The sequence below is a fragment of the Stylophora pistillata genome, chromosome 8 (genome assembly GCF_964205215.1).
Source record: "Stylophora pistillata chromosome 8, jaStyPist1.2, whole genome shotgun sequence".
Lineage (NCBI taxonomy): Eukaryota > Metazoa > Cnidaria > Anthozoa > Scleractinia > Pocilloporidae > Stylophora > Stylophora pistillata.
In genome coordinates this window covers 30,608,482-30,634,251 of record NC_142526.1, presented here as the reverse complement: position 1 = coordinate 30,634,251, position 25,770 = coordinate 30,608,482, and the positions used below count along the sequence as shown (strand labels likewise).

At 37.0% G+C, this 25,770-nt stretch overlaps 1 protein-coding gene across 6 annotated transcripts in view; it reads right to left on the bottom strand.

Annotated features, from left to right (window-relative positions):
* Positions 1 to 24,003, bottom strand: part of LOC111322505 (intermembrane lipid transfer protein VPS13C) — a 77,267-nt gene extending 53,264 nt beyond the window's left edge. For 2 of the 6 annotated variants that reach the window (XR_015990412.1, XM_088729671.1), the window contains exons 1-36: positions 23,905 to 24,003; positions 23,544 to 23,781; positions 22,731 to 22,774; positions 20,542 to 20,584; positions 17,697 to 17,792; positions 16,914 to 17,018; positions 16,641 to 16,717; positions 16,441 to 16,479; positions 16,257 to 16,316; positions 15,834 to 15,893; positions 15,619 to 15,702; positions 14,567 to 14,624; positions 14,195 to 14,268; positions 13,984 to 14,037; positions 13,748 to 13,854; positions 13,103 to 13,177; positions 11,008 to 11,098; positions 10,837 to 10,899; positions 10,603 to 10,726; positions 9,608 to 9,720; positions 8,720 to 8,787; positions 8,317 to 8,388; positions 7,558 to 7,655; positions 6,546 to 6,655; positions 5,650 to 5,708; positions 5,081 to 5,165; positions 4,274 to 4,341; positions 3,734 to 3,812; positions 3,310 to 3,397; positions 3,056 to 3,173; positions 2,562 to 2,634; positions 2,398 to 2,472; positions 1,454 to 1,556; positions 1,283 to 1,331; positions 579 to 660; positions 53 to 215 (exon numbers count right to left, since the gene is read on the bottom strand). Coding sequence is in view for 4 of the 6 variants with exons in the window: in XM_088729671.1 (XP_088585797.1) it covers positions 53 to 215; positions 579 to 660; positions 1,283 to 1,331; positions 1,454 to 1,556; positions 2,398 to 2,472; positions 2,562 to 2,634; positions 3,056 to 3,173; positions 3,310 to 3,397; positions 3,734 to 3,812; positions 4,274 to 4,341; positions 5,081 to 5,165; positions 5,650 to 5,708; positions 6,546 to 6,655; positions 7,558 to 7,655; positions 8,317 to 8,388; positions 8,720 to 8,787; positions 9,608 to 9,720; positions 10,603 to 10,726; positions 10,837 to 10,899; positions 11,008 to 11,098; positions 13,103 to 13,177; positions 13,748 to 13,854; positions 13,984 to 14,037; positions 14,195 to 14,268; positions 14,567 to 14,624; positions 15,619 to 15,702; positions 15,834 to 15,893; positions 16,257 to 16,316; positions 16,441 to 16,479; positions 16,641 to 16,717; positions 16,914 to 17,018; positions 17,697 to 17,792; positions 20,542 to 20,584; positions 22,731 to 22,774; positions 23,544 to 23,640 (2,854 nt within the window). In the remaining 2 variants the exon portion in view is untranslated. Of the gene's footprint in view, positions 1 to 52; positions 216 to 578; positions 661 to 1,282; positions 1,332 to 1,453; positions 1,557 to 2,397; positions 2,473 to 2,561; positions 2,635 to 3,055; positions 3,174 to 3,309; positions 3,398 to 3,733; positions 3,813 to 4,273; positions 4,342 to 5,080; positions 5,166 to 5,649; positions 5,709 to 6,545; positions 6,656 to 7,557; positions 7,656 to 8,316; positions 8,389 to 8,719; positions 8,788 to 9,607; positions 9,721 to 10,602; positions 10,727 to 10,836; positions 10,900 to 11,007; positions 11,099 to 13,102; positions 13,178 to 13,747; positions 13,855 to 13,983; positions 14,038 to 14,194; positions 14,269 to 14,562; positions 14,625 to 15,618; positions 15,703 to 15,833; positions 15,894 to 16,256; positions 16,317 to 16,440; positions 16,480 to 16,640; positions 16,718 to 16,913; positions 17,019 to 17,696; positions 17,793 to 20,541; positions 20,585 to 22,730; positions 22,775 to 23,543; positions 23,782 to 23,904 lie in introns of those variants that run through there. The other 4 variants (XR_015990411.1, XM_088729669.1, XM_088729668.1 and 1 more) reach the window with 3 other exon arrangements.
* Positions 24,004 to 25,770: the final 1,767 nt, after the last annotated feature.

The window sequence follows — 25,770 nt, the reverse complement described above, 5'->3', positions numbered from 1 at the left end:
TTCCTGGAATAAAAAAGAACAAAAAGAAATAAACCAGCTCAAAGTCTCGTACCTTTCCAGTTGTTATCAGTGAGCTGTATAAATCCAATTTTTATTTTGGCATGAAGGTCCCACGAATGAGCAACCAAATCTGTGCCAACATCTCTTATTTCCAGAGACAAGTATGGATTACCAGCAGCTTCTTGTTCATCTACCTTGTCAACAGTGATAAGGAGCTGAAAAAGCCAAGCCGGAGTCAAATAAACTTCACATAAAACTGTAAGGAATAAACAGCACAGATACTGACTAGTGCGCTTTTTGTTTTTGTTTGGTTTTTTCATTTTTTTCTTTTTTTTTTTTTCTTTTTTTTCTTTTTTCTTGCGATGCTTAGCGTTCTTAGCCAAATATCCACCCACGATAATCAACATCAAAGTACCTTTTAAAGTGTCAAAATCGAGTTATACACGTAAATAATTGCAAAAAACCAAAAACTCTTTTCTTTTTTAACATCAATTTTCAACATTTACCTCTGTGGTGTTCAAGTGGCACATTGGTCCAAAAATAAGAAACGAAAAAAAAGAATTAGCTTCCACGAATACCTTCTCTATAGTAAAATCTCCCGCTAATTTGATCTTGTCGACTTCATGCGCTTCAACGAGCAAAGTTTGGTCATCTTCAGGCCTGAATGAATCAAAATGCATATTCACTGCATATCAAGAAGAGAAAGATATCACCAGAACAGTGCGTCTTTCGATTGGATAAGGTCTGCAAACTATAAAATTCTTTTAATTCTCCTTTTACCTTTCTCCCTCAATCTCTCCTTCTCTTTTTTTCTTTCACTCAGTGTAACACGCCACATCACGAAATTGGCCGATTCTACCATTATGACTCATATGACCCAAGTCAAGTTTTTGGCAGAAATATGTAACTAAACATGTCACATGTCACACAAAGCTAAGAACGATTAGGATTTTAACCCTCACCCTTTCGTCATACCAACAACTCTTTCTCGTCTGTTTCCTCTGTTTAAATTTATCACATGCCCAATCACGTTTTATGATACAGAAGACGTTAAGGGAACAAAACTTTCCGGCCTTATCAAAATCAATAGCCCATTTCCGAATTACCCTTGCCCTCATATTTTCAAAACGAGTCCTGGTGCTCATCCTTTCATATGATTATAAGTTTTCATTCACATGCAAATTAAACCCATTTTCACAAAAATGGTTGAGCACCAGGCCTCGTTTTAAAAATGAGGCCAAGGGCAATTCGGAAATGGGCTATTGGAAACCGAATGACACACCTTTCGTGTGGAAGATACTCTTGTGCATCGTACCACTGAACATCTTCATCTAGCGAACATTAAAACAAGACAATCAAAACTAAGCTCGCACGAATTTCACATGACCAATAATACAAGTACTCCACCAACCACATTATACAGAATTCAACTGAAATGATCAGTGTCCATTACCTTCATTGCTATTTAAGCGGGTAGCCATGGCGTCTTTAAACAAAGCTTCGAGATCGTTCGCTTCCTCTAAAGAAAGAGTTGAGGAGCTGTGTCTCCATTCAGTCTGGTAACAGATCAGATTTTAGTGTCAACAACAAAGAACTCGCGTTAAACTTGTACAATGTCAAGTGTACTGCGCTTGGTATGTAAATATAGTTTATATCTGACCACTTGCAGCCCAGAGGCTGAATTACGGGTGCAGTGTAAGGTTGAGAACAGACGTCAGCATATCAGGCGCCTCTGGCAGCCGCTTCAGTCTATCGATCTCACCTTCCCACCCATCCCACCCCAAGGGGAGAACATCCATCACACAGTAATCTCGTGTGTGGGAAATCAACGTCTCCTACCCCAACCCTGCAGGAGACGGGACCTCCATTTATTCGTCCCTATCCGAGAAGACTAGAATATCTAACCATTTCTTGATGTTATTGAAAGGTAGCAAATTCTTCTCAATTATTTTAAGACCTTGAGTGTTGGTCCGGCCGGGGCCCGAACCCTCGACCTCCCGCACATCAGTCCAGCGCTCTATCCATTGAGCTAACCGGGAGGCGGTTAGCTCATTTAGCATTTATATAACATTTAGCGCGCTGGTTCCGAAAAGACCTGTGTTCAAATTGTATTATTTTAGATAACGTCCACTCTTGTTGAGGTTTTAGATACGCTGGATTTCGAGCTGCGAAGTCCGTCGCGCGAGTCAAAAAAAAAAAAAATAGTAAAAAAAAGATTGACATTAGCGCGCCGCGCAGACCTCTGGCAGTAAGGCGCACGAAAACTTGGTGTATATCAGTTCTCTGATTTGTCGGGTACCCACGTCACTAAAACACCGATCGATATTGGGAACAATCAATCAAATCCTCAATCCAATCGAGAGACGCCGCCATGTTTTTAAAATATATGCTTCTTACCTTGGATATGGCATCAGAACGCTTCTCCTCTAGTAACACAGGCTGCTGGACTCCAAACGGTAAGTGATTCAGGAACTTTAGAAAAATTATGAGATACAAGGAAGACAGTCAAGTAAGTCAAATTTATAAAACTACGTGTAAGAAATGACACTTTTAATTCATACCTTCATCAGCATCTTGTATTTTTCATCTGAAAACTTCAAATGCAAAGATGGAAGGACCGATGATACTTTAAACCTAAAAAACAAAACGTACACTCAGTTAACGGTGCTGGAGCTGAGTTAATTATCTAAGCCGCCAGGAAAAACTTGCTATGATCTTCCTTATATCATTTGGATCTCATGTTTCTGGATTCAAATACAAAGAACTTGTTGGCACCTTAATAAACTAAATCACATTCTGTCTAACCCTAAACACGTACCTACGGCAAGACAATAGTCCATTTTACAGTTGAGTACTTGGTTGCCAAGCCTTTGAACGGAAGTGAGGCTGAGGGTGACCGTGTTATGATACAAACGTTGCTGCTTTTGAAATGGAAATTTCTTTGTTATCATGCTAACTAGATACCCTCTCTATCACAACAAAGTCACCTTCAGCCTCACTCCAAATCAAAGGTTGGCAACTAAGTACACAACTGTAAAATTGCCTTTTTACTTACTCTGGCAGTTGAAGATTATCCGTCGTTATGCTTTTCTGTAACTTAATTCCAAGAGCAGTCGAGGGTAAAATGTGATGGGGTGAACTTGAGACGCTTTGCATTGACTGCCACTTCACCTCTTCAGAAACAACACAGAAAAAAAAGTTATAATTGCACGTTACAAATCCAAGACTATTAACAATAAAAACAGATATATTCCTTAAGGCACACGAGCGCAAAAATGTCTCAAAGATCAAGAACGCTGAGTCACATACCCTTGTTAAACATCATAACTTGAACATCGTCCAAGGTCACCTCAAACTTGTCATAGAACATTTCCTCTAATTCATGTTCAGTAGCTGCCTGTAAGAAAATATATTGAAAGGAATCATAGCAATTTATTAGACTGACTTTGATTCTACACTTGTATGAAAGGAAAACAAAAAAACACGAACTGATCCTAATAAACGACGACAAAAAAAAAAACGATGTAAAACATCATGTTTACAAGGTTATATGCTGTCGTTTTGCTTCTCTAGTATTCACATGCAAGTCGTTATCTTAACCCCTATTCATTAGTCCTTTTGTCCAATTACAATTCCCAGTGCAGACTCCAAGTACATTCTCTATCCTGCACCAAGATTCTGCCCATACAACAAAACTATAGGTGCTTCAGTAATCAGTCTTAGTCATACTTACTCGGACACTTGTGTCCCGAGATGCCAAGTTACTGACAACCTTCAAATGTCCTAGGTCAACAGCAAGAACACTCCCATCCCTGGAAATGAGTGAAACAAAAAGAACAGCTTTTAGTAAACCTCAACCATAACAAAGCTTTCTCCTCATTGGGAGAAAGAGCCTATGTACTTCCGAATAGAATGGGTATTTTGAAAGAGAAACATGCAACGGAAACCCTGACATTCTTGGAATAACCAAACCAACAGCTGTTTTTAAACCAATTCTGGGACGTCATGAATGTGTGGCCAAGTCACAGAGTTTTTATGAAATACGGGGCAGAAACTTGAAGACAAATTTGGAACGGTTGAGGTAAGGTACTGAAAAACGCGACAAATGGTAAATTTCCATCTACGCTTTTTAGCAGAAGAGAATTAAGGAGCATGCAGCTCCCTTAATTCTTAATAACACCGTTTAACTAAAGTTATCAAAAAATTAAAGGTAACCAGCCAGGTTCATTATTGCTCTTCTCAATTGCAATGCATTCTCTAATGTAAGTAATACCTTTCCAGAGTTCCATATTCAGGAATCACCACGAATGGCGACCTCACATCCAAATCAAGGTATGTAACCTTCAAGAAACAACGTCTATGAGAAACCATTGTTTTCACGATAAATTTCAGTGCAAGACGTAAATTACAAAGAACATAAATTAGAAGAAGAAAGTTACTGAGCTCTTTCCATCTGCATAAAGATTTATAGTACTACAAGGATTGTAGATTCCGTCAAGGGTTCATAGGTACAAATGTATTACCAAAATCGACTGATCTGCATGTTGTCGTGATCATTTTATCAAAAACGAGACCTTTTAAAAATCCCCTTTCCCTTCTTTAGAGCAGTAGCTCAAAATGAGACAACAAGACAAATTTAAGGCAGATCGGAGAGAAAAGAAGGTCGCAATATTTAACAATTATTCGCCGAAGGCGAGGTGAATATCGTCGAATAATCCCCGAGACGAAGTCGAGGGGATTATTCGACAATATTCACCTCGCCTTCGGCGAATAATTGTTTTAGTATAATTTCAGAGCTGAGCAACAGAGAAATTTCTAAAATCATAACATTTTAGTAACATTTATTAACATTTTATTTTTACGTTTTATATAAGCCGCGTGGAGCGGTTTATATAGCGTCATATAAGGAACCGCTCGACCAATCAGATTGCTGGAAACTCTTCGCTCAGCTCTGAAATTATACTAATATGGTATAGATAGTTGGAAAATAACAGAAACTCACTCCCAAATCAGTATATTGAAAAGTCAGTCATCCATGTGATGATTATTAAGTAGCTTAGCTAAATATTTCCTTCTTAACCTCGTGATGAGTGATCGCATACTCCAAACCCGCCCGTGTCCACCGTCTCAGGTTCTGAAGCTTATTAGCTGCTGCCTTCCCAAGCCTGAGTGAGTATGGTTCAAACATGTCAATAAATGGTATTTTAACAAGGAAATAAGTAGCAGTATAAAGGTACATTGTTAGTGTGTGTACTGAGCCAAATATGTGGCCTTTGTTCTCTGCCAGGATTTCACTGCAGCTCGGGGTAACGCAGCATCAGACAGGTAATCGGAAAGCTCAGGTTTGAATCCTCCCTGAAAATGACTATTATTTCTATGTTCCACCCTTGCATAAATTAACTCAACTTCAATACCATTCTAGATTTGATCACAATTTCGCACAAATTGAAAAGTTAGCTCTGAACGGAAAGCCCCTCAGCGAAAGTTGACGAGCCAAAACCAAGTTCGAACTGCTAAAATAACATGCAATGTAAATACCACAGCAAACTGTGGCAGATCACCTTGTTCACTAAAAGAATACTTCGGAGAATAACCAGCAGAAGTGCATTAGCCATTTTATCGTGGTTACAGTGACAAAAATTCACTTACTCTTGCAACTTTGAGTTGTCTGGCATGTACAAGAACGCGATTATTTTATCAATGGTGTGCTGAAAGAAAAAGTATGAAGTGGATGGTTATGATGAAGGAAATGAACTTTGAGGCAAATTGTACTTTTCCCTTAGGTGCTAAGTGTGAAGAATGAACTCACGGTTCATTCTAGAAATTGGCCAATAAAGGGCAAATGGGCCCCCTCCAGTAATTTTTTTGGTGTTGTTGTTGTGCCCGATTTGACGCGACAACGTAACTTTTATGCGGCATCTTTTTTAAATCTGCGGAGATCCCGCGAAGCCGTGCTCTAGAATAAACCTTGCAACTTACAACATTCAACGGATATAACATGCTAGCCCTAATTTGACTAAGATGAATAATCGTTCTAGATTATGTCGAGGCTACAGATATGTATATATATATAACACATACAGTGTAAAGTTATATTCTGCATACAAGAGAGACTCATCGCATGGCTACCGAAACTTCCATGCATCTCCATTTTTGTAGCGTGGAGAAATAATTTCAATATAACTTTTTCCTCCTACATGTCGGTGGTATGCTTCTCTATGGCAACTTAATCCTCCGCATTTCACTTAGCTTTTTTCCTGCACCATTTAGTCATTACTTAGTTATGCTCCAAGACTGAGAGAAAAACTGTCAGAGTTAACATTCTGGTCCAAGAAACAGCCATCCTGGTTATGGCTCGCATCCAGACTATTCGATGCTAAGTCCTGGGCATTGCCCCTAGAGCTTCCATGTTCCCACAGATTTAAATCGAATGTTGGTTAAAATTCAAATTTGTGTGAGATATTTCGTTGGAAAGTCAACCTCAAACAAACGCAGGAGAGCAAAAATTAAGTTGATATTTGACGATCATTTCTTCAACAACCTACCGCATCATAAATAGCCTCAACAGGCTCCACCTTTAAGGATGCCGCATAGTCCGCTTTCACTTCAAGAGGCTTAGTTTCCAATGTACATTGCACCAGAGCTGTTTCCTGCCCTAAATTAAACCCAAAGAAACTAGAATGAGGGTCGCCATTTTAAGGGATTCTCGCCCTCACCAACTATAACAAAATTCTCGAACGTAATTGGTCATCACCAGCCCGATTTGAGCACTAATAAGACAGTGTACATGTCATGTTTGTAATTGGACAGAGTAATAGGACGGTTAAAGAGACAGTTAACACATCATGCCTGTGTCAATGGACAGAACGCGTCAAATGTGTGCGCTATTGTCGCGCACCTCCCCGAGTTAACTGTTCTTTTTTTTATGAAAACGTATAACCATTGTCTAGTTTCTTTCTCGAATTTTGGCATAGTTTTGATTAATTGGTAACAGGATTTCGTGACCCCTAATTCTGTCTGTAACCATACTCGTGATAAACGACCGCGAAGCGGGAGTCCGAATTTGTTAACCACTCGTACGATTACAGACCTTATATGAAGGGGCAAAATTACTGAATTGTGATTGGTCAAGACAGAGGGAATTTTTTCTTAATTTTTCTAATTGCCCCGGGCAAAATTACTTGAAAATGATTGGCTGACAATCGCTTAGCAACGGCTGCCAAGGTAAAGAAATTTCTGTTTATTTTGTAACAATGGCGTCCCGTTTTGCGCGAGATCAGTAAGAAAACATTTTGCCCCTTATATTATAAACAAGTAATCACATGGTTCCTCGTAAAATTAAGGATTAATATCACTTGTGTTTTCGGAAGTTGCAGAAATTGCCCTCGTCGCTGCGCGACACGAGCAATTTCAGCAACTTCCGAAAACACGCGTGATATTAATCCTTAATTTTAATCGGCCCCAGGCCATTACCTATACTAATTGGATTCCACTTGGTCCTCTTACCAGTACAAATCCAAATACTGGAAAATATTTTTAATGTGATTTCACACTCACTGTTAAGGGTGCTCTTTGATGAAACAAGAATAAGCTCGTTTTCCGTAGCCCCTTCTGAACATCCAAGCATCTTAAATCTGTTAATCTTTCCATGAAACCTAAATCCCAAACGATAATAACCTTTAACTAAATCTCACGTATTCATTTACTGGGAGACTTCTCTCTAAACATGGTTAGACAAATATAAAAGATCTCGCGGAGATTTATGAATGAGGCCCTCAAAAAGTAGGGCGCTTAACTTATGGAGCTCCCGCGGTGCATCTACGTCACTCGAAGAGCTCCCCGCGGCGCTCTAGCATCAGTTTTTTTATTTTTTTATTTTTTTATTTTTTTACTCGAGCGACGGACTTCGCCGAAAAGGAGGGAACTGCTCGTATTCTACACAGGAACTGACAGGACCTTGTACATGTAACCGTGATTTCATTGATATTTATCAAGAGCCTGAAGTTCCTACCACTCCTACCACTCCTACCACTCCTACCACTCCTACCACTCCTGGTTCCTACCACTCGATTGAGATCGACAGAAAAATTTCTAGTTGAAAAGAAACATTTAAGCTATGCCAACCTAAAGCGGTAATAGAAGCAGCAGTTAAATTTCGAGAACTGGGACCATTACGAGAAATTAAAAAATTAAAAAGGACTAGTTATCAAGAGTAAATCTATAAAGAAAGTGACACCGCGGGAAACTTCTACAATAGTTAGAGAAAGAGTACGCATTTTTGGTTTGTAGAATGTATAGTCATCATCCTTAACTCACCGAAAGGCTCCCTGAGCCGGTCTGTGTTCTAAAGTTACATCAAATCCCTCAGTATCCAATTGAGCTATCTTACTGAAAATGAAATATGACACGACAAATGGTATAACAGGCTGAAGAAAACCTAACAATGAAAAAGTGTATCGATCCATGGTGTCATTTTCTCAGACCATGCCACTCATTTTCAATCATTGCTCACATTCTTCGACTTCCGGTATGTTCACGCACGATTCGCCTTCCGGCATATCATGGCACTTCTTTCAGACACTGCTTACGCCTCATGACTTCCGGTATGATAGCGCACGATTCGACTTCCGGTTTGACGATTCATCAACGACCGTAGACGAATCGCAACAGTTTGGGTGTATTGGATATGTATATCCAGTATAGTTAGCATGTGACTCACCAATTTGTTGTGTCCAAGAGTTCAAAGGTACATTTGTCCAGGTTGAAGGTAACCCTTGATTTAATGAACTGCAAGAAGAATAGTACGTTTGAGCTTAAACATTACTGGCAAATATTTTTCAAAGTCAGCGGTGATTTGCCACGTTTCCTATCCATTGTGCTTAATGTAAAGAACTTGATCTAAGATGGATGGATCTGATAGAAAGTCAATGGTTAAGAAAATACTTGGAGGCGGGGATAACAAACAGGGTACAAGGGAACTAAGGAGAAGTGTAAGAATAGGGAAAAGAAGGAGGAAGGATAATTAAAGGGGGAATGAGGAGGAGGAGGAGGAGGAGGAGGGGTAGGGCATAGGGTAGGGAGAGGAAAAAGGAATGGAGAAAAGGGAAGAAGTCGACCGGAGAAGGAGGAGAGGGAAAGACGTGGTTGTAGAAGAGGGGAGAGAAGTGGTAGGGAGAGGAGAAGGAAGTGGAGAAAGAGAAGGAGGAGGAGTAGGACCTAGGGGAGGAAGGGGATGGAAGAAAGGTCGGGAGAGAAAAAATGGGGTGGAGAAAGAGGAGGAGGAGAAAGAGGAGGAGGAGGTGAAGGAGGGAGAAATACGTGGTTTTGGCAGAGGGGAGAGGAGGGGTACAGCAGAAGAGAAAGATGTGGAGAAAGAGGAAGAGGAGAACGGAGATAAACAAGCTTGAAAAAGAAGGGAAAGGAGGGATAGGGTGAGAAGGGGTGGAGAAAGAAACAGGAAAAGGGAGAAATACGTGGTTGTAGAAGAGGGGAGAGGAGGGGTAGGGAGAAGAAAATGGGGTGGGGGAAGAGGAAAAGGGAAAGGGAAAAGTTGTTACCATATGAAGCATGAATGCAAAGTGCTTGTCAATGATCACAATAGCCCTACCTCAGTTGGATATTTCACCCGCACACTTTCACTATAATCAATTGCTTTATACAATTTTTCTTTTTCCTCGACAGGAAGAGCTGCAACTGAGAATTTTGACCAAATATCCTCCTCTGTAGAAAGTTAAGCAGGAAAAATATTGGTTGTTTTATTAGTGTTTTTCCGATACCTTTTCCAAAAAAAATTTCAAATATTTTCATCAAATGTAAGAAAAAAAAATCTCAAAAGGAAATTTGAATGAGAAGTAATGGAAGAATTAAAAAAATTTTCAATTTGGGGAAAATTACAAAGTGTTCTACAAGGTTTTCAGTTATCTGAATCACACATTGAGGTCACAAGAATAAAGGAAATGATCACTTGGTTGTTAAACAAATTCCCCCTTTCAGTATTGAGAATTATAAAGAAATTCATCTTTATTCGATTCGAAAGAAGGTTACAACAGCAAATATTAGCAAACAATGAAACTGCGAGGTTAATAGTTAGATGATGCAATAGAAGAGCACGTGTAATTCCCTAGAGAGTGTCACATGATCTTATCCAACGAATCAACATGCATGCCTCCAACAGGCATACTGATGTTAGGGTGACTTGTTGCAATGTCTTTCAGCAGTTTCTTAGTTTCCAATCTCCATGCAGCATTGGCATTTTTGAATAAGTTTTTGCTCATTTTTGCACCAATTAACAGATTTTTTCCTAGAATGTCTCTATGTCATTTCATACAAGTATCCTAACCATCACATGCGTTCTTGCTGTCCTTTCTTCATTCAATTTTCATTTACCTTATTTGTTATCATTGTAAATTACTGTTATAAAAGTCATTTCTTCGTGTATTTCAGAAATCATTGGTTGGGTAATTAAAAAATTTTGAACAATTCTACAGGTGCATGCATTCAGTATAGGTGCAGTGTAATGGGTAATGGCAGATCAAAATGTTGATCACCCCTTTTGTTGCATTACAATCATGAAAAATACAATGTAATCTTGTCTTTCCATACCCTGTTTCCTTTGATTCGTGACTCCTTCATAATCAGTAGAGCTTTCAGACCCAATACCCAACCACAACCACCACGGCTTCGATTTACGTTTTTTGTTTGGATTAAACCTTTGACTTGGAGGAACCTACAGAATATAAAGAAAGATATAAATTCCCTCAATGTAAAACCTAAGAGAAATGCAAAAGTCTGCAAATGTGTCCATTCAAGCAACATCACTTGCAGTGAGAAACCTACTTCTATTTCTGCATGTCTCCTTGCAATCAAAATACTTGGAATATCAAGTTTATCTTCCAGGGACTAAAAGAGAGTAGATTAATAATACTGTAAGTACAAAACCTCCCACAGAACCACCACTACACAAAACAAACTAAATTTATTCACTAGATAAATGTAATCCCATCATACCTGAATGCTATTTCCTACGGAAGACTCTTCACCTTCACTCAAACCTTTTAACTTTCTTTCCCAAAGGTGCTTATACAAATGATACTTTCTCCTAAATAGAGGATGATAAATCAAAAGTGTAATTAGTAAATACAATAATTCAATGACATTTAAGAGCTATATTATAGTAACTGAACAGTTAAAAGTAGTATCTCCACTCAATAATGCAGTTTTAGATTTAAAGTCAAGGTAATGCTGTTTTGCATTGTTTGCTTTTGATTTACTGCATGGTGTGATTCCTGCAGAACATTAAATCCAGATATGACTTTTTTTTCCCCTTACATTACAATTATTTCATTGCATTTACTTAATTGCTCTTCATGATAAACTTCCTTATCTTGTTTGCCCACCGTAATATGATTTGATTGTATCTTTCTGCTCAAAGGAAGCACTAAATGTGTACCCTGATCTCACTCTTGCAAAATATTTGCCAATCTTCCCAAGATAAAAGCTAAAGACAGTCAAACTTCTATGACACCACCACTGCACTATTACATTAAATTGTCCTGATGGAGGTTCATTATTGCCTCATTTTATTTCTCTGGTCCCTACTCTCCCAGAGATCCCACTTCAAAGGAGCTCAACTACAGATCGTAAACCTTGATGTCAACAAAATTGATGAAAAACAGCCATGGTGAAAAACCTCACAGGATCTTTAACGATCTTTGAGGATTGTCAAAGACCTGTCAAGGATCCTTAAAGACGAGGATCTTCAAAGGATCCTAGAGGGATCTTTGAAGGATCTTCAAAGATCTTTATATGCAAAATAATTTGATAAAATCCTCATGGATCGTATGAAGATCCTCTGAGGGTCCTACAAAGATCCTTGTAAAGATCCTAGCAAACTTCTTAGTCAGGATCCTTCAAAGATCCTCAAGGACAAAACAGGGATCTTTCAAAGATCTTAAAAGGATCCTTATCAAGATGTTTGCAAGATCTTACAAGGGTCCTTATCAAGATCTTTAAAAGATTTTTGTAAGGATCTTATAAGATCTTTAAAGAAAAACCAAGGATCTTTCAAAGATCTTAAAAGGATCCTTTGCAAGATCTTTTCAAGATCTTTGCTAAGATCCTCAAGGATTTAAAGAGGATCTTACAAGGATCCTTATCAAGATCTTTTCAAGATCTTTGCAAGGATCCTACAAGATCTTTGAAGAAAAACCAAGGATCTTTCAAAGATCTCAGAAGGATCCTTTGCAAGATCTTTTCAAGATCTTTGTTAAGATCCTCAAGGATTTAAGGAGGATCTTATAACAATCCTTATCAAGATCATTTCAATTAAGGTCTTTGCAAGGATATCCTACAAGATCTTTGAAGAAAAACCAAGGATCTTTCAGAGATCTTGAAAGGATCCTGTCCAAGATCTTTTTAAGATCTTTGCCAGGATCCTCAAGGATTTAATGAGGATCTTACAAGGAGCCTTATCAAGATCTTTTCAAGATCTTTGTAAGGATCCTTAAAGATATTTGAAGAAAAAATGAGGATCTTTCAAAGATCTTATCAAGCTCTTTGTAAGGATACTTCAAGATCTTCAAGGAAAACCTGAAGATCTTTCAAGATCTTTAAAGGATGCTTTCAAAAATCTTATTAAGATCTTTGCTAGGATCCTGGAGGATTTGATAAGAATCTCACAGAGATCCTTGTCCAGATCTCGACAAGATCTGTGTGAGGATCCTTGAAGATAGATCCTTTAGAACAAAACTTGATCAAGGATCTTCTCAGAGGCTATGATCTTTGTTTGAGTCCTCAAAGATACGTTTTTCCCGCCCTTGGTAAATCTTAGCCAGAACATTGACAAAGAACTACAGCATATTATATCAAATATAATGGCATGTTGTAAATAGAAGGCAATATACTAATAGGAACAAAGTGGGTAACAAGAATCTGGAGGTTCCAGCATTTTTTAGTATTCAGGTAATTTGGGGAAAAGTTGAGCAAAAATAACCATAAGTGGAAACATTCAACTTCCTTGCAAAACTTTGGTTTTTATCTTCATTTTTAATTTCTTTGGTGATTTGGTGACCACAAAGTTTCAGCCTGTTATCATGTACATTACCTGTGCTCCTTTATGTGATTCCATGACCAAGTTCGAAATTTCTCCTCACATATAGCTGTGTATGCATATTTCCACCTGCAAGATTGTAAAAGAAAATGAATGCACCCTGCCTGATAATGTTGTCATGCCATAATTCACACCCATTATCAGCTTGCATGTGCATGAAGTTCTTGCACAAAATACTCAAATTGAAACCCTTAATCCCAAGTCTGTTAGCTGCTTTGCTGTCTCTGTTCTTGAAAAATACTTCTTTATGCATTTCAAACAACAAACTATCACCACTTCATTTTTTACCTTTCAGACATATGACAATTCACCATTGCCTTCTTCTTACACCCTTTTTCACAGTTATATACTAGGAAAAATTCTGCTTTCTCTCTCTTTTCAGTGATATAAATTAAATAATTTTTCTCAATGAGAATAACAATTATAATATTTCAAGCATTCAATTCCAGCTTTTAATTAGACTTTTGATGCCTTGGTTAAACATTTTAGAACAATAAATGTCTCCCTGACAAAGATTCTTGGAAAACTTGCATGAGCAGTTTCTGTGGGCCATTTCTTAATTCTAACTGAAATTTACAGACTCGATTGTTTTACAGAATACATGATTTTTATAGGCAGTAACGTGTGCCTTTTTCATACCATGCAGCTGGATCCTCCTTTACTGGTGATGTTGGCTGATATTTTAGGTACATTTGGTTTATGGTCATTGACTCGAATGATTCAATCAAATCCATCACATTCTGAAACTACAATCAAAAAAGAAAAATGAGTTAACTATATAAAGATGAAAACAGTAAATGGAAAAAAATACAAGCACTATAATATCTTACAAATAGCATCCTGTCTGAGCTCAGTTTTTTCAGTTTGATATTTACCTGGGTCTGGGTAAATACCAGTGATAACTCCTGCTGTAAAACCTCAATCAAAAGCTGTAAAGAAAAAGGCAACATTACTTTTCAAAAAATATTGAATGGTGTTTTTCTATCAGTCATATAGAGCTTTTCATAAAGAAGGCCATGGTTTGCAAATATCCCTTTGGCCTCCTGGTTTGTAATCAGTAGAATACCTTGTAGACTTTTCAAATACCTTGGGTGTATCAAGTACTATTTCTGATGACTGGTCCATCACAACATGACATTCGGCTGACAAAGGCTTCAAAACTGTTAGGAAATAAGTAACCAACATGACTATTAAAAAAAAATTATACATGTGCTGTTGGATATTTTAAAAATCTATCATTTGAAAGACAGATACAAGCACAAGTCTTTAATAAGTTTGTAGCTTTGCTAGTAGCAGATCAAACAGATTCCTAATCATCATCAGTCATTTTAAGTTCTTCTTTTCCTTAAACAGCCACTCAGTTACTCTAACAATGTGACAATCTCCTTATTTAAAACACCTTTAGTTTTAACCTTCTCTCTATCATTAAATCTTTGTTACCAGACTTGGTATACCTACTGAATTCATAATTGGATGGAACACTTCTTTTACTTGATACACCATGGCTCATTAGCTCCTGCAAAAGAAAAACATGAACCATACCATATCACTTAGGGCAGATCTTCAGCCACTAAACATTTATGGGTGGTGTCACCCCTTTTCTCCTAAATTGCCTCCCCCCTTATTCTCTGAAACCTTCCCCCCTCCCACCCACCCTGTATCCTCTTACTCACCCCCACCCCCATCTCTGTCCAAGTCAATTGCCAGTAGCTTTAATAGTGTGCTCATCACAGTTATTTGTTAATATCAGAAGAGTTTTTAAGAATGATTTTGCATTCTCTTTCACTAGGCTTGAAATTGATGTTATTCATTTGACTGTAGGGTTAAAAACATGGACATTCTTCATATGAAAATAACTTTTCCACAAAATATAACTTTAGGCATTGCTAGAAACATACCAGTGTCCAGGAGAAGGATTATAAATGCATTATGAAGATAATTAATAAGTTCGCTAAACACAAATGCAAAGAAGCCTCCAAATATCAATCAACTACAGGTAAATGATAAGTTTCCACAAGTAGCATACAAATTATTTATTCATAAACTGCTCTTGTTCAGCGATTTTAAACTTTGAGGATACTAGCGCTATATAAATACTTTATTATTATTATTATTATTATTATTATTATTATTGTTATTATATAGGGTTCTATTATTGTTATTACATATAATTTTTTTATAGGGTTCTAGATTTGCCATTCACCTTTCTCTTTTCTGTATAGTTTTCGATGTGCTTTTACTTATCAGATTATTAGACTTTGAATCTGTTCAGATTTGACTCCATTATTTATAGTTTTCCAGATGCTTTGACATTAAAAAAAGGAGTAGATGTGAGCCAAAAGTGAGTTATTTTGGATCGTTTTTTACGCTGTTAATATTTTGTATTGTAGAGGATTTTATGGAAATTATTGCTAAATAAAGATAAAAATGTGCTCATTATTGTTATTATTATTATTATTGTGCAGCAGTCTATTATTATTATTATTATAAATTATATTCCATATCATCACCTTCCAAGAGTCTTGCATTGAAAAGAACTGCATTGAAGTCTGATTTGTGTTCCAGTACACAGACAAGCAATCAAGACTCACTATCTGAAGATTGGAAATTATTGATCACTATTAATAACAATAGTATTGCATTTTAAAATTGTAAATAGTACAATGGTAAAAGTTTGAAAATAATTTTACATACAGTAGCTAATACCCTTTGAATCAGCAAATACCTTGTAAATAGTTTTGGCTGATGCATCTACTACACACTCCTGCCATAGTTCATTGGTTGTCTAATTAAAGTAAAACAAAGCCATATTTCAGTAGTTATCACGTGAATAACATCACAACTATAATGACCAGAATGGATCTGTCAGAAGGCTGAGTTGTGAATGCTGAGTGATAATTAGACAACCTGATTCCCAGGGCATCTCTTTCTCCCTGTTCCTCCCTTCTCCCCTGCATGTTCCCCCCTCCCCCCCCCCAGCCCCCCCGCCCCTTAAAAAAGAAGAAAGGCCAAAGCACTGTGACAATTTTCAAAACAGTTGTGACACATACCAGTAAGTCTCCTGGCTAGTATTTTTCCATTTAAGCCTTCAAAAGGAGCCTGATTATTTTGATTTAAGTTAACTGAGTGAAACCAGAAAAAAACTTGCCTCAGCTGAGAGATTTTGCAGAGTAAAGCCCAAAGTAAATGGTTTATTTGGAGATGTAACCTGTCAGTATAAAGATGACCAGCAATAATTAGTTGTGAATCACAAGGCCGGCTTTTAACTGTATGGGCCAGGGAGAAATCAGGAGTCAAAAAATTTGTGATTATAACATCACTTGCTTTTATACCTTATCCTCATAGCGAAAGTGGATATTCTTCACAGAGATCTATAAATATGTAAAGAAACCAATTTTATCAAGTGGTGTATACAAAGTGAACGCAGCACAAGTTATTTATACCAACCCTTACATGTAATTCAGCAAAGCACTGTATTATACAATTATATACACAAATTGCAAAATATTTGTTGATCAGTTTTAAGATTTACCTTTAGATTCTTCAAAACTTGAGCTAACAATTTGTCCACAAAGGAATCAGAGCCCTCTTCAGTATCTTTTGGCTTTTCTAAATAAACAAGAGTCCTTAATTATACAACAAATATTAAAGCATTTCTACAATATACTTGGGGTTTTTATAAGAATTACATGTACAAGGTAATCCTATATTATAAAGCACTTAGCCAAAAAAAAAAACAAAAAACCTTCTACTACATTTATATGAATTAATTAATACCAAATCACATCAAGTTGAAATTGTTAACCTTTGTTGATGTCTGTGTCCTCAATTCGCTGTTCAATCTGGGTGAGGCGTTCTCTTTTGGCAGCAATTTCTGATGCCTTAGCCTTCACAGGGTCGTATGTTCTCTCTATGGACAAATACAGAAGAGTAAACAAGCACTAAGCAATGCCTTTAGGAAACAAAGCAACTTCTTAAATAGCAAGAATGTATGTGACTGTTATCAAAAGCTTTGAAGGAAGACTGCAGTTAAAACCTTTTATTCACCCACTAAGAGTGACCAGCATCTAATTTCTCCTTACAATATCAACCCTGAATCAAACATTAGGGTCATGAGAATAAAGGAAACAATCACCAATTAAAAAAGCTCTTGATTGTTAACATTTTCCCTACCAAAATTAAGTACACTTTTATTATACTATTTCTGTAATCAAAGTGTACTAGTACAGTAACTGCAAATAAGATACACAAAGTATACTTTCAGTAGACTTGAACTATAGTTTAAAGAGCTACCAGAAGTATACTAGTCTTGTATCATACTTGTTCCCACTTGAAATTGGAACACCCAAACTGAGTATTCTTAAAGTACACTTGAAAGGTATCGAAAATTTTTTTAGTGCAAAAACCACTAGCGGCAAAGTGACAAGTACATTTTAGAATGGTACTCAAGATATAAATGAATGGCTACAGCTAGGTTTTTCCCCATCAGTACCTTAGGAAACACAGAGAACAGTATAAAGAACAGCAAAGAGAATATGCCTACTGACAGTAAGGGTGTAAAGGGTTCAAATCATTGTTGATACCTCACCTCGTATGGGTCTTGCTATCAGATACACATCATGCACTGCTATGTCAAAGGGTTCAGAATACAGATTGGTCCATGGAATTGTCAGAGAGATTTTCCCTACAAGTAAGCCAGTAAGCAAAGTTGTACCACAACATAATATATAGTTAATAATATAATTTATATAATTTATATAATAATATAATTTATATCTGACCACTTGCAGCCTGAGGTTGAATTACGGGTGCAGTTTAAGATTGAAAACAGACGTCAGCATGTCAGGCGCCTCTGGCAGCCACTTCAGTCCATTGATCTCACCTTCCCACCCATTCCACCCCAGGGGAGGACATCCATATCACACAGTAATCTTGTATGTGGGAAATTAACGTCTCCTACCCCAACCCTGCAGGAGACAGGACCTCCATTTATTCGTCCCTATCCGAGAAGACTAGAATATCTAACCATTTCTTGATGTTACAGAAAGGTAGCAAATTCTTCTCAATTATTTTAAGACCTTGAGTGTTGGTCTGGCTGCGGCTTGAACCCTCAACCTCCCACACAACAGTCTAGTGCACTATCCATTAGGCTAACTGGACAGCGGTCAACATAATACGTAGTATAAAAAGAAATCTTCTCTCACAACTTACACTTACATTTACTTAACCATCAAGTTGTAAATAAATACTCCACAAGTGTGTATTAAAGAGGATATCTCAAAGATCAATCTCTAGCTAAGAAGCTGTCAAAATAACCTTTAACCTTTGAACTCCCATAAGGGATCAAGTAAGAATGTCTCCTTACACTAGATATATAATAATAATAATAATAATAATAATTTAATTCTTATATTGCACACTTTCCATGAAATGATCAAGCACTCATTACATATCTCAATAATAGTTATTATAAAAATATGCTATGATAAAATTAAAGCATACAACATATGTTAAGATACTAGCAACTATCATGATAAAATTTTAATAAAAATTAATAAAAAGCTTCCTTAAAGAGGTGCGTTTTCAGGGGGCACTTAAAAATCCCAAGATCTGTAATAGAACAAATCTCACGCAGTAATGCATTCCAATGTGCCAGAGCTGCGACCTGGAATGATCTGTCTCCCAATGTAACATTACTTCTATAAGTTGGCATTGCAAGCAACAAACCATCCAAGGAGGATCTTAATTTATAATTTCCTGGCTCCGGTTGTTCAAAGGGCGGATAATGCTATCCAATGGATAATTCGCTATCCAGTGGATGTGTTACCAAAACGCACTGCGCTATCCACCGGATAGAGATTTATCCAGTGTATAGCGTCATCCATCCTTTGAACAACTGGAGCCTGGTCTTTTAATTGACACAAGTTCTCTTAAATACATTGGCACAATTCCATGGATGGCCTTAAAAACAAATAGCAGAATCTTAAAACTAATGCATTGCCTAACCGGTAGCCAGTGCAGCTCATAATAGCAACAGCGTTACGCGACAGTAGTGTGGCACGCTATATACATTTATATCAATACAACAAAAAGCATGAAAAGAAAAAATAACAACTAGAAGATTATTTATTGATCCAATACCAAACTCTCACAACTGATATAATAAGAACTGTATGGCAGACAGTAAGGAGAATTACTAATGAGATCTTCGGAGTGAGGGACTAATGGAATATAATAATTTCTTCATAAAAATAAAGTTTCCCTGATGACTCTTGATTTCTTCATGTACATGTACATGAGGCTACAATATATTACACAACACCAATAAAGCATTACAAAAGGAAAATTATCAATTTTATCAAAAATCAAATTAATACTACTTATTAGAAATAGTGCAATTTGGTTCTTGTAAGCACAAGTCAATTTTTCAAAAAACAACAAAATTGCCCAAGCCCATAATAAGGTGAATGCCATTTGTGGTCTTTGAAAAGTTTACAAATGCTTACTTAAACCAAATTGCACAAGAAATCATGTTCTTACTTATCAATAAGGACGGCACACACGAGGGGACTAGTCCCTGCGACTAGTCCCAGCGACCAGTTTCATGCGACTAGTCCCTTCGTGTGAACTACACATTTCTGTGGTCGCAGGGACCAAAATTTGGTCCCTGCGACTGGTCGCACGAATTCAAAGTGGTTTGAATTCGTGCGACCAGTCGCAGGGACTTGTCGCATGAAACAAATGTTTGTCCCTTCGTGTGAACTGTTTGTGTGACCAGTCCCTGTGACTAAACAGTAAATAAGCCAATCATGGGTCAGCATGACGCATGACTTCCGGTATTCGTAAACATTGCAGTTTCTATGAATTTTCCTTGAATTCTAGATTTCTACAACAGAAGAATAAAAAACTATTTCTAGTTTTGTAAACATATACAGATGTCTTGGAGCCGTTTTGGTGGAATTTTTACCCTATTTGACTCTGTGTCTGTTAAAAATAAATAAATAAAAAAAAAAAAAACCAAACACGTAAAAGCATGAATAATCCGACTGAATAAGTGTAGTTCATTTGCGTTGATGTTTAATAGTGCTACAATGAAAAGTTGCAAAATTTTCACTGTTTTCGTGTAACACCCCAGACAAAGAAACATCTTTTGCCTCTTAATTTTCCTATGTTCTTGTGCAATTGAGTGCCCTCGTGTGAACACCTTAAGGGACTAGTCCCTGCTACCGGTCCCCTCGTGTAAACCCTTCAAAGACTTGTCACCGGGACTAGTCACACGAAGTAGTCGCAAGTACTAGTCCCCTCGTGCGTGCCGACCTATACTTTACACTCACATTACAAAAGAAAAGCCCTTCCTTTCAGCCAATCAGGCATGTGTATTTTTTTCATGCATAATTTTTTATGACAATAAATCAATCACGCACAATGCTTACCAACATAGCCATGTGTCACCTCTATTGGAAGATGAAAAGCATCCTTAAGAGCAAGTATGATAGCAGTGTTAATAATGCATGAAAGATGAAATTAAAATTGAAATTATTATATTTGACACGTTAGGTCTGTATTCCTGGCTCTCAACACTGGGATTAGTCATCCTTATCCAAAACTAAGCCTTAAACTTTTAACTCCCACAAATGATTAACAAGTTACTTCTCCTTAATATCCATACCTCTTATCCAGCAAACAGGTAAATAAGAATACTCAAATGTCTAATAAAGAAGTTTTTATCTTGATCCAACACCAAATTCTCATAACCAATTTACAAGGAAATATGTAGCAGCAAGAGGGGAGAATTAACAATCAGACCTTAGGAGTTAAAGGGTTAAATCTAGAAGAATTTGGTCCACATTAATTTTTAAACCAGAGTGCAGACAGTATCTATAACATAGCAGGTAAATTTGCGTGATCAAATAACATACACTCATTAAGGTGGCTGAACACAGTTTTCATGTGCACTTTTGCTGATGCAATTCAGCACGTGCACAAGGATTCCAAAACCAAACATTTTGTCAATTGAGCGATCATTTTATTTACTCAACACATATCTGCACTATCTGTGATATTTTTCTCTATTATTGGCACAGTATATTGAAGGCTTTAATTTTTATTACAAAGACACGTTAGAAAAGTTAACAGTGCAAAGAACTAGCAATTCTCAGCTTTTTTGTCATTACTGAAAGAACCCAGTTAAATGCAGCACATGCGTAGCAAGTCAAAAAATTGCGATTGAATGGAAAATTGCTTTCTCAGAAATATGCCTTTTTCTTGAGAACCACTCATTAGAATTTCACGAAATTTGGCAGGAAAATACTTTACAAAATAAGTAACTGGAGTATTGAAAAAAAAAGATTTTTAACAAAGGAAATTCTAGATAATCGAGTGAACCTTCAACAAGGAATAATTAAAGATCTCCATTAAACTGTTAGCAAAATGATGTTAACTTGTGAGTATCATTGCAAGCTCATTGCATGCAAGTAAACAAAACTGATTTTAAAGGCCTGTTTATATTTATTCATGTCACCATGGCAACAGCACCTACATCAGCTTAAAGTGCACCTAAACCCAAAAATATTTTTTTTGCTTAACAAAATAAGCATATTTTTTGGATTATTTCTGTGCAAAATTTGTTTTATTTGCTCAAATCTTTAATTTCCAGTGCCCAGTCAAAATACGGAAAATCGGCCGCCATCTTGGCTCACGACCGAGTTTAAAGAAGAATGGTTCTAGCAGGTAATGTGACGTCAAATCGAGAACACGAAAGTCTGCATTTCACACATTTCCACTTGTTTGGGAAGGTTGTCGTCGATATTGTCCGAAATATGGCGACTAGGTGTGTTGTATGAGGAATGTATGAAGTCCAATACCCTCTTGCAAATTTCACACATTGCTACATCCTCCAACAACACACTTAGTCAGCATATTTTCGGACAATATCGACTACAACCTTCCCAAACAAGTGAAAATGTGTGAAATGCAAACTTTCGTGTTCTCGATTTGACATCACAGTACCCGCTAGAGCCATTCCTCTTTAAACTCGGTCGTGGGCCAAGATGGTGGCTGCTTTTCCGTATTTTGACTGGGTACAGAAAATTGAAGATTTGAGCAAATAAAAAATTTTTTGCACAGAAATACTCCAGAAAATATGCTTACCTCATTGAGCGAAAAAAAATTTCGGGTTTAGTGCACTTTAACAAAGTTTGTGTTGTTAACTTGTTTGCTGCCAGTTTTGGCGACCGAGAGATCAAGGGTTTTAGAGAAAATGGTGAAAGAAACACAGGTATCAAAAACTGTTCATGCAGCCACATTAAGCATGTTGATGATGGAATTAATCTATACAGGTAACATTTAAAGTAATTAACACATTGAAAATGGAAAGCAATTGAATAATTGATTCATAGTTCAGTGTATGTTAATCAAAATATTTCTACTGTAGCTTTTACGTTTTTCAAACTTCCCATGTGCAAAATACCTCTATGAATAAGTGCTGATGCATGAATCAATCGTTCATTTCCAAGCCTGAGAGTTATATATACATGTAATACACATTACTATTTAAGGAACTGATGGATTTTTATGGGCTCATGTTGAATGGTGAAAAGAATGCCTTTTACTAGGAGCTTACCAATGCATCATCTCGCAGTTCAAGATCTGTTAGGACAACATTTCCTAAAAAAAAAAATCCAGAATTTATTGACATTCCATCAACATCCTACAATTAAAAATTTATCATACTTAGTGCAGTAGGGTGATAACGATTAAAGCTAAGAATGATAAACTCTTGGTTTCTAATTTTCAACACCTAAAACAATTGGATTGTAGCAATTAGGGAGTTAGCTCTGTCACGAAATATACAAAGTCACGCTCAATTCCATGTTTCGCATTCACGCATAAAGGGGCAAACAAAGCGAAATAAAAACACTTCAAAACTTGAATTCATTGCGAAAGTCAAATATCCTTAGATTCACCAGCACACACCTCAAAACAGCACCGCGCTAACTCAAACTTTGTTGTCAAAAATCGAACTTCCAGCTGAATCGGACGTGAAGCCATTTCCGTTAGGGAGCATCTACACGGAAAGGAACTCCCCTCGCTTTAAGCAGCTGTTTATTTGATTCCTCAGGCAGTACTCTTTAGAAGGTTAGGTTGACTTGTAATTAAAAAATTAGCTTCTGTTTTCATTAAATCTGTTTGTTAATTCTTTCCACAAATCAACTGCCATTCCTTCATGCATAAATTTGACAGGGCTTCATTTTCCAACATTTGCGAAGTAGGGCTGCCGGATATCATAAGACATGCACTTGACAATGACATATCCTATTACATCGAGCAAAACTGTGCGTTTCAACGAGAGCTTCAGCTTTCTATTCTCCTATTTACATACTGCTTTCGTTAAATGCTCAAGCTGTAGTAATGATGTAATTAAAAGTTTGCTTACCACTCAAAATTCCTAGTTCGAGATTCGAGCTGTCCAAATCTTTAATGTATTTTCCAAGTACCCCATTCAAAATGGATGCAGCGAGGGACTCTAACATGTCTTCTCCAAAAACACTTCAGTTCAGATCCTAACGCAATAATTCTTGCACAAATAAGTTCCGCTGCGAAACGGCATCGAGGCTTACATGACCACTAACTCTCGAGCTCCTTCACAAATTTGTCACAGATTTACAGCTGTTCTGATAACAAGGGAGGAACGAAAGTATCCTGCTAAATATTTGCATTGTATAAAAGACGTCAAAATTTGCGACAAAAAATTTGCTAACTAGTCGATTTATGAGACAAAGAAAGACAACTCCTACTTCTAAATGTATCTGTTCCAAAAAATATACTGTAAACAAATATGTATTGGTTGCAAATATGATACAGCAGTGAGGACTCTAACGGAGGAAAGATTGGGCCGAGTTAGAATGAAAGCGAGGCTTCTTTAAACAGCTGATAGTTACCTTGACCGTGTACAGCCCTACCCTACAAAACTGATTGAAAAAATGGATCATAAAAAGACACAAGCGATTCTACACAAGTAAATCAACAAAAGATTATGCTATGCTTGACTCATTCCATCCGTTGTAGCATCTGATACAGCCTTCATCAGATGTTTATCTATCTTCGGGAATTAAATAGACTTAGGAAGGTATTCCCGTATGAGATTATGACTCTTCATCACAGATTTAGGCTGAATGCTTCTCAGTGAGGAAAACCCAGCCTACAGTGTACTAGCAACTTTGGTGTACCAGAGTCACGTGATTGTTCTCGAGCTGAAAATACTCACCATGTGATTCTCCGATACGATTCGAATGAAGTTGTGCGTTTTGTCAGGAGTTAAGTTGCATGATTTCTCTCAGACCTGTCATGACTTACACGTGCATAATCGACACGTGATTCTGACAACTGTGCGAGGGCGTAGGGGATGTAGTCAACAAGTCGCGTGAAAGTTGTTTGCCTCTACGCTAGAATTCTACGCTAGTAACCTTTCCCTCGTCTATTTAAAGAATTAAACCGCATTCATATTTTCGTATGTTTAACAGAACCAAGGGGTAGAAATACAACTACAAGAGACAAATTTATTTACACAGTCCGATTTCATCAGCTTAACCTGTATATGGTTATACTCTTAAACAGTTTAACAAAAAGCAGGTACTTCAGAATTAGAGCCTGTGGAGGTAGACGATAAGATTCCACCGTTGAAAGACTTTTACCATACTATTTATTTTCTCCAAGTTTTTGGAACAAAACTAATATTTATTTTTTTTCTCGATGTAATTTCATTGACATAGCAGAAACTTAACTCCTGCCAGTCGAATCCTTACATCAACATTAGTAAAGCAGTTCTCATAGAGGTATTTATTACGCGTGGACTTTCCAACAGAGTTTCACGGTAAACATACAAAAACAAATAACAAGAAGTCACTAATTGAAGCCCAAAGTTAGAAAGAACTGCTCGAAAATTCTAAACAAAGAAAGAGATGGAGTGCACCCCCATCTATTCACCTCATTCAATCAATTTTTATTTAATGTTTACATTGTAATGTCCGTTACTTAATCAAAAGCTTTACCTTGAAGACACCCATATATTACCCATGCATGTGATCTTAACCTACCATGTGTACAAACATTATACAAAGTTTCTACGAAAACCGCCCCGAAAAAATAGAAAAATATTCATGACTCGTAGAGTACAAAATAGGTCTGAGTTATTTCGCGTTAAAATTGGCACACTTTACTAGTTTCTGGGAAAAATAATGGCTCTGTGCTCCAAACTAAACTAGTGAACTTTTCATAAATGTTCAGCCTTGACCTTCAGCGACAGACAGAAATTTTTGAATTTAGCCTTTTTTTGTCACAATACCACTTTCTCGGCCTCTTTTTCCAATGCTTGCCCAAATATCAAACAAACCAATTGTAACCTCTCCATTCCTACCCTTGGCTAGAAAAGAAATCTAACTTTTGCTCAAAATGTTTTTTTTCTTTTCTATCCAAGTGTTTCTTGATCCTCCCAGTGATAAATCTTTGTAGTGTATGAATTTAGTGGTATATTCTTTGAACAATTTTTAATGTAACGATCTGAAAATGTCTCATCAGTCGCACAATACAAGTATTTTTTGTTTAATGAATTAATGAATTCTGCGCCGAGAAGTCGTCACTGAGACAATTCCACGATGGCAAAA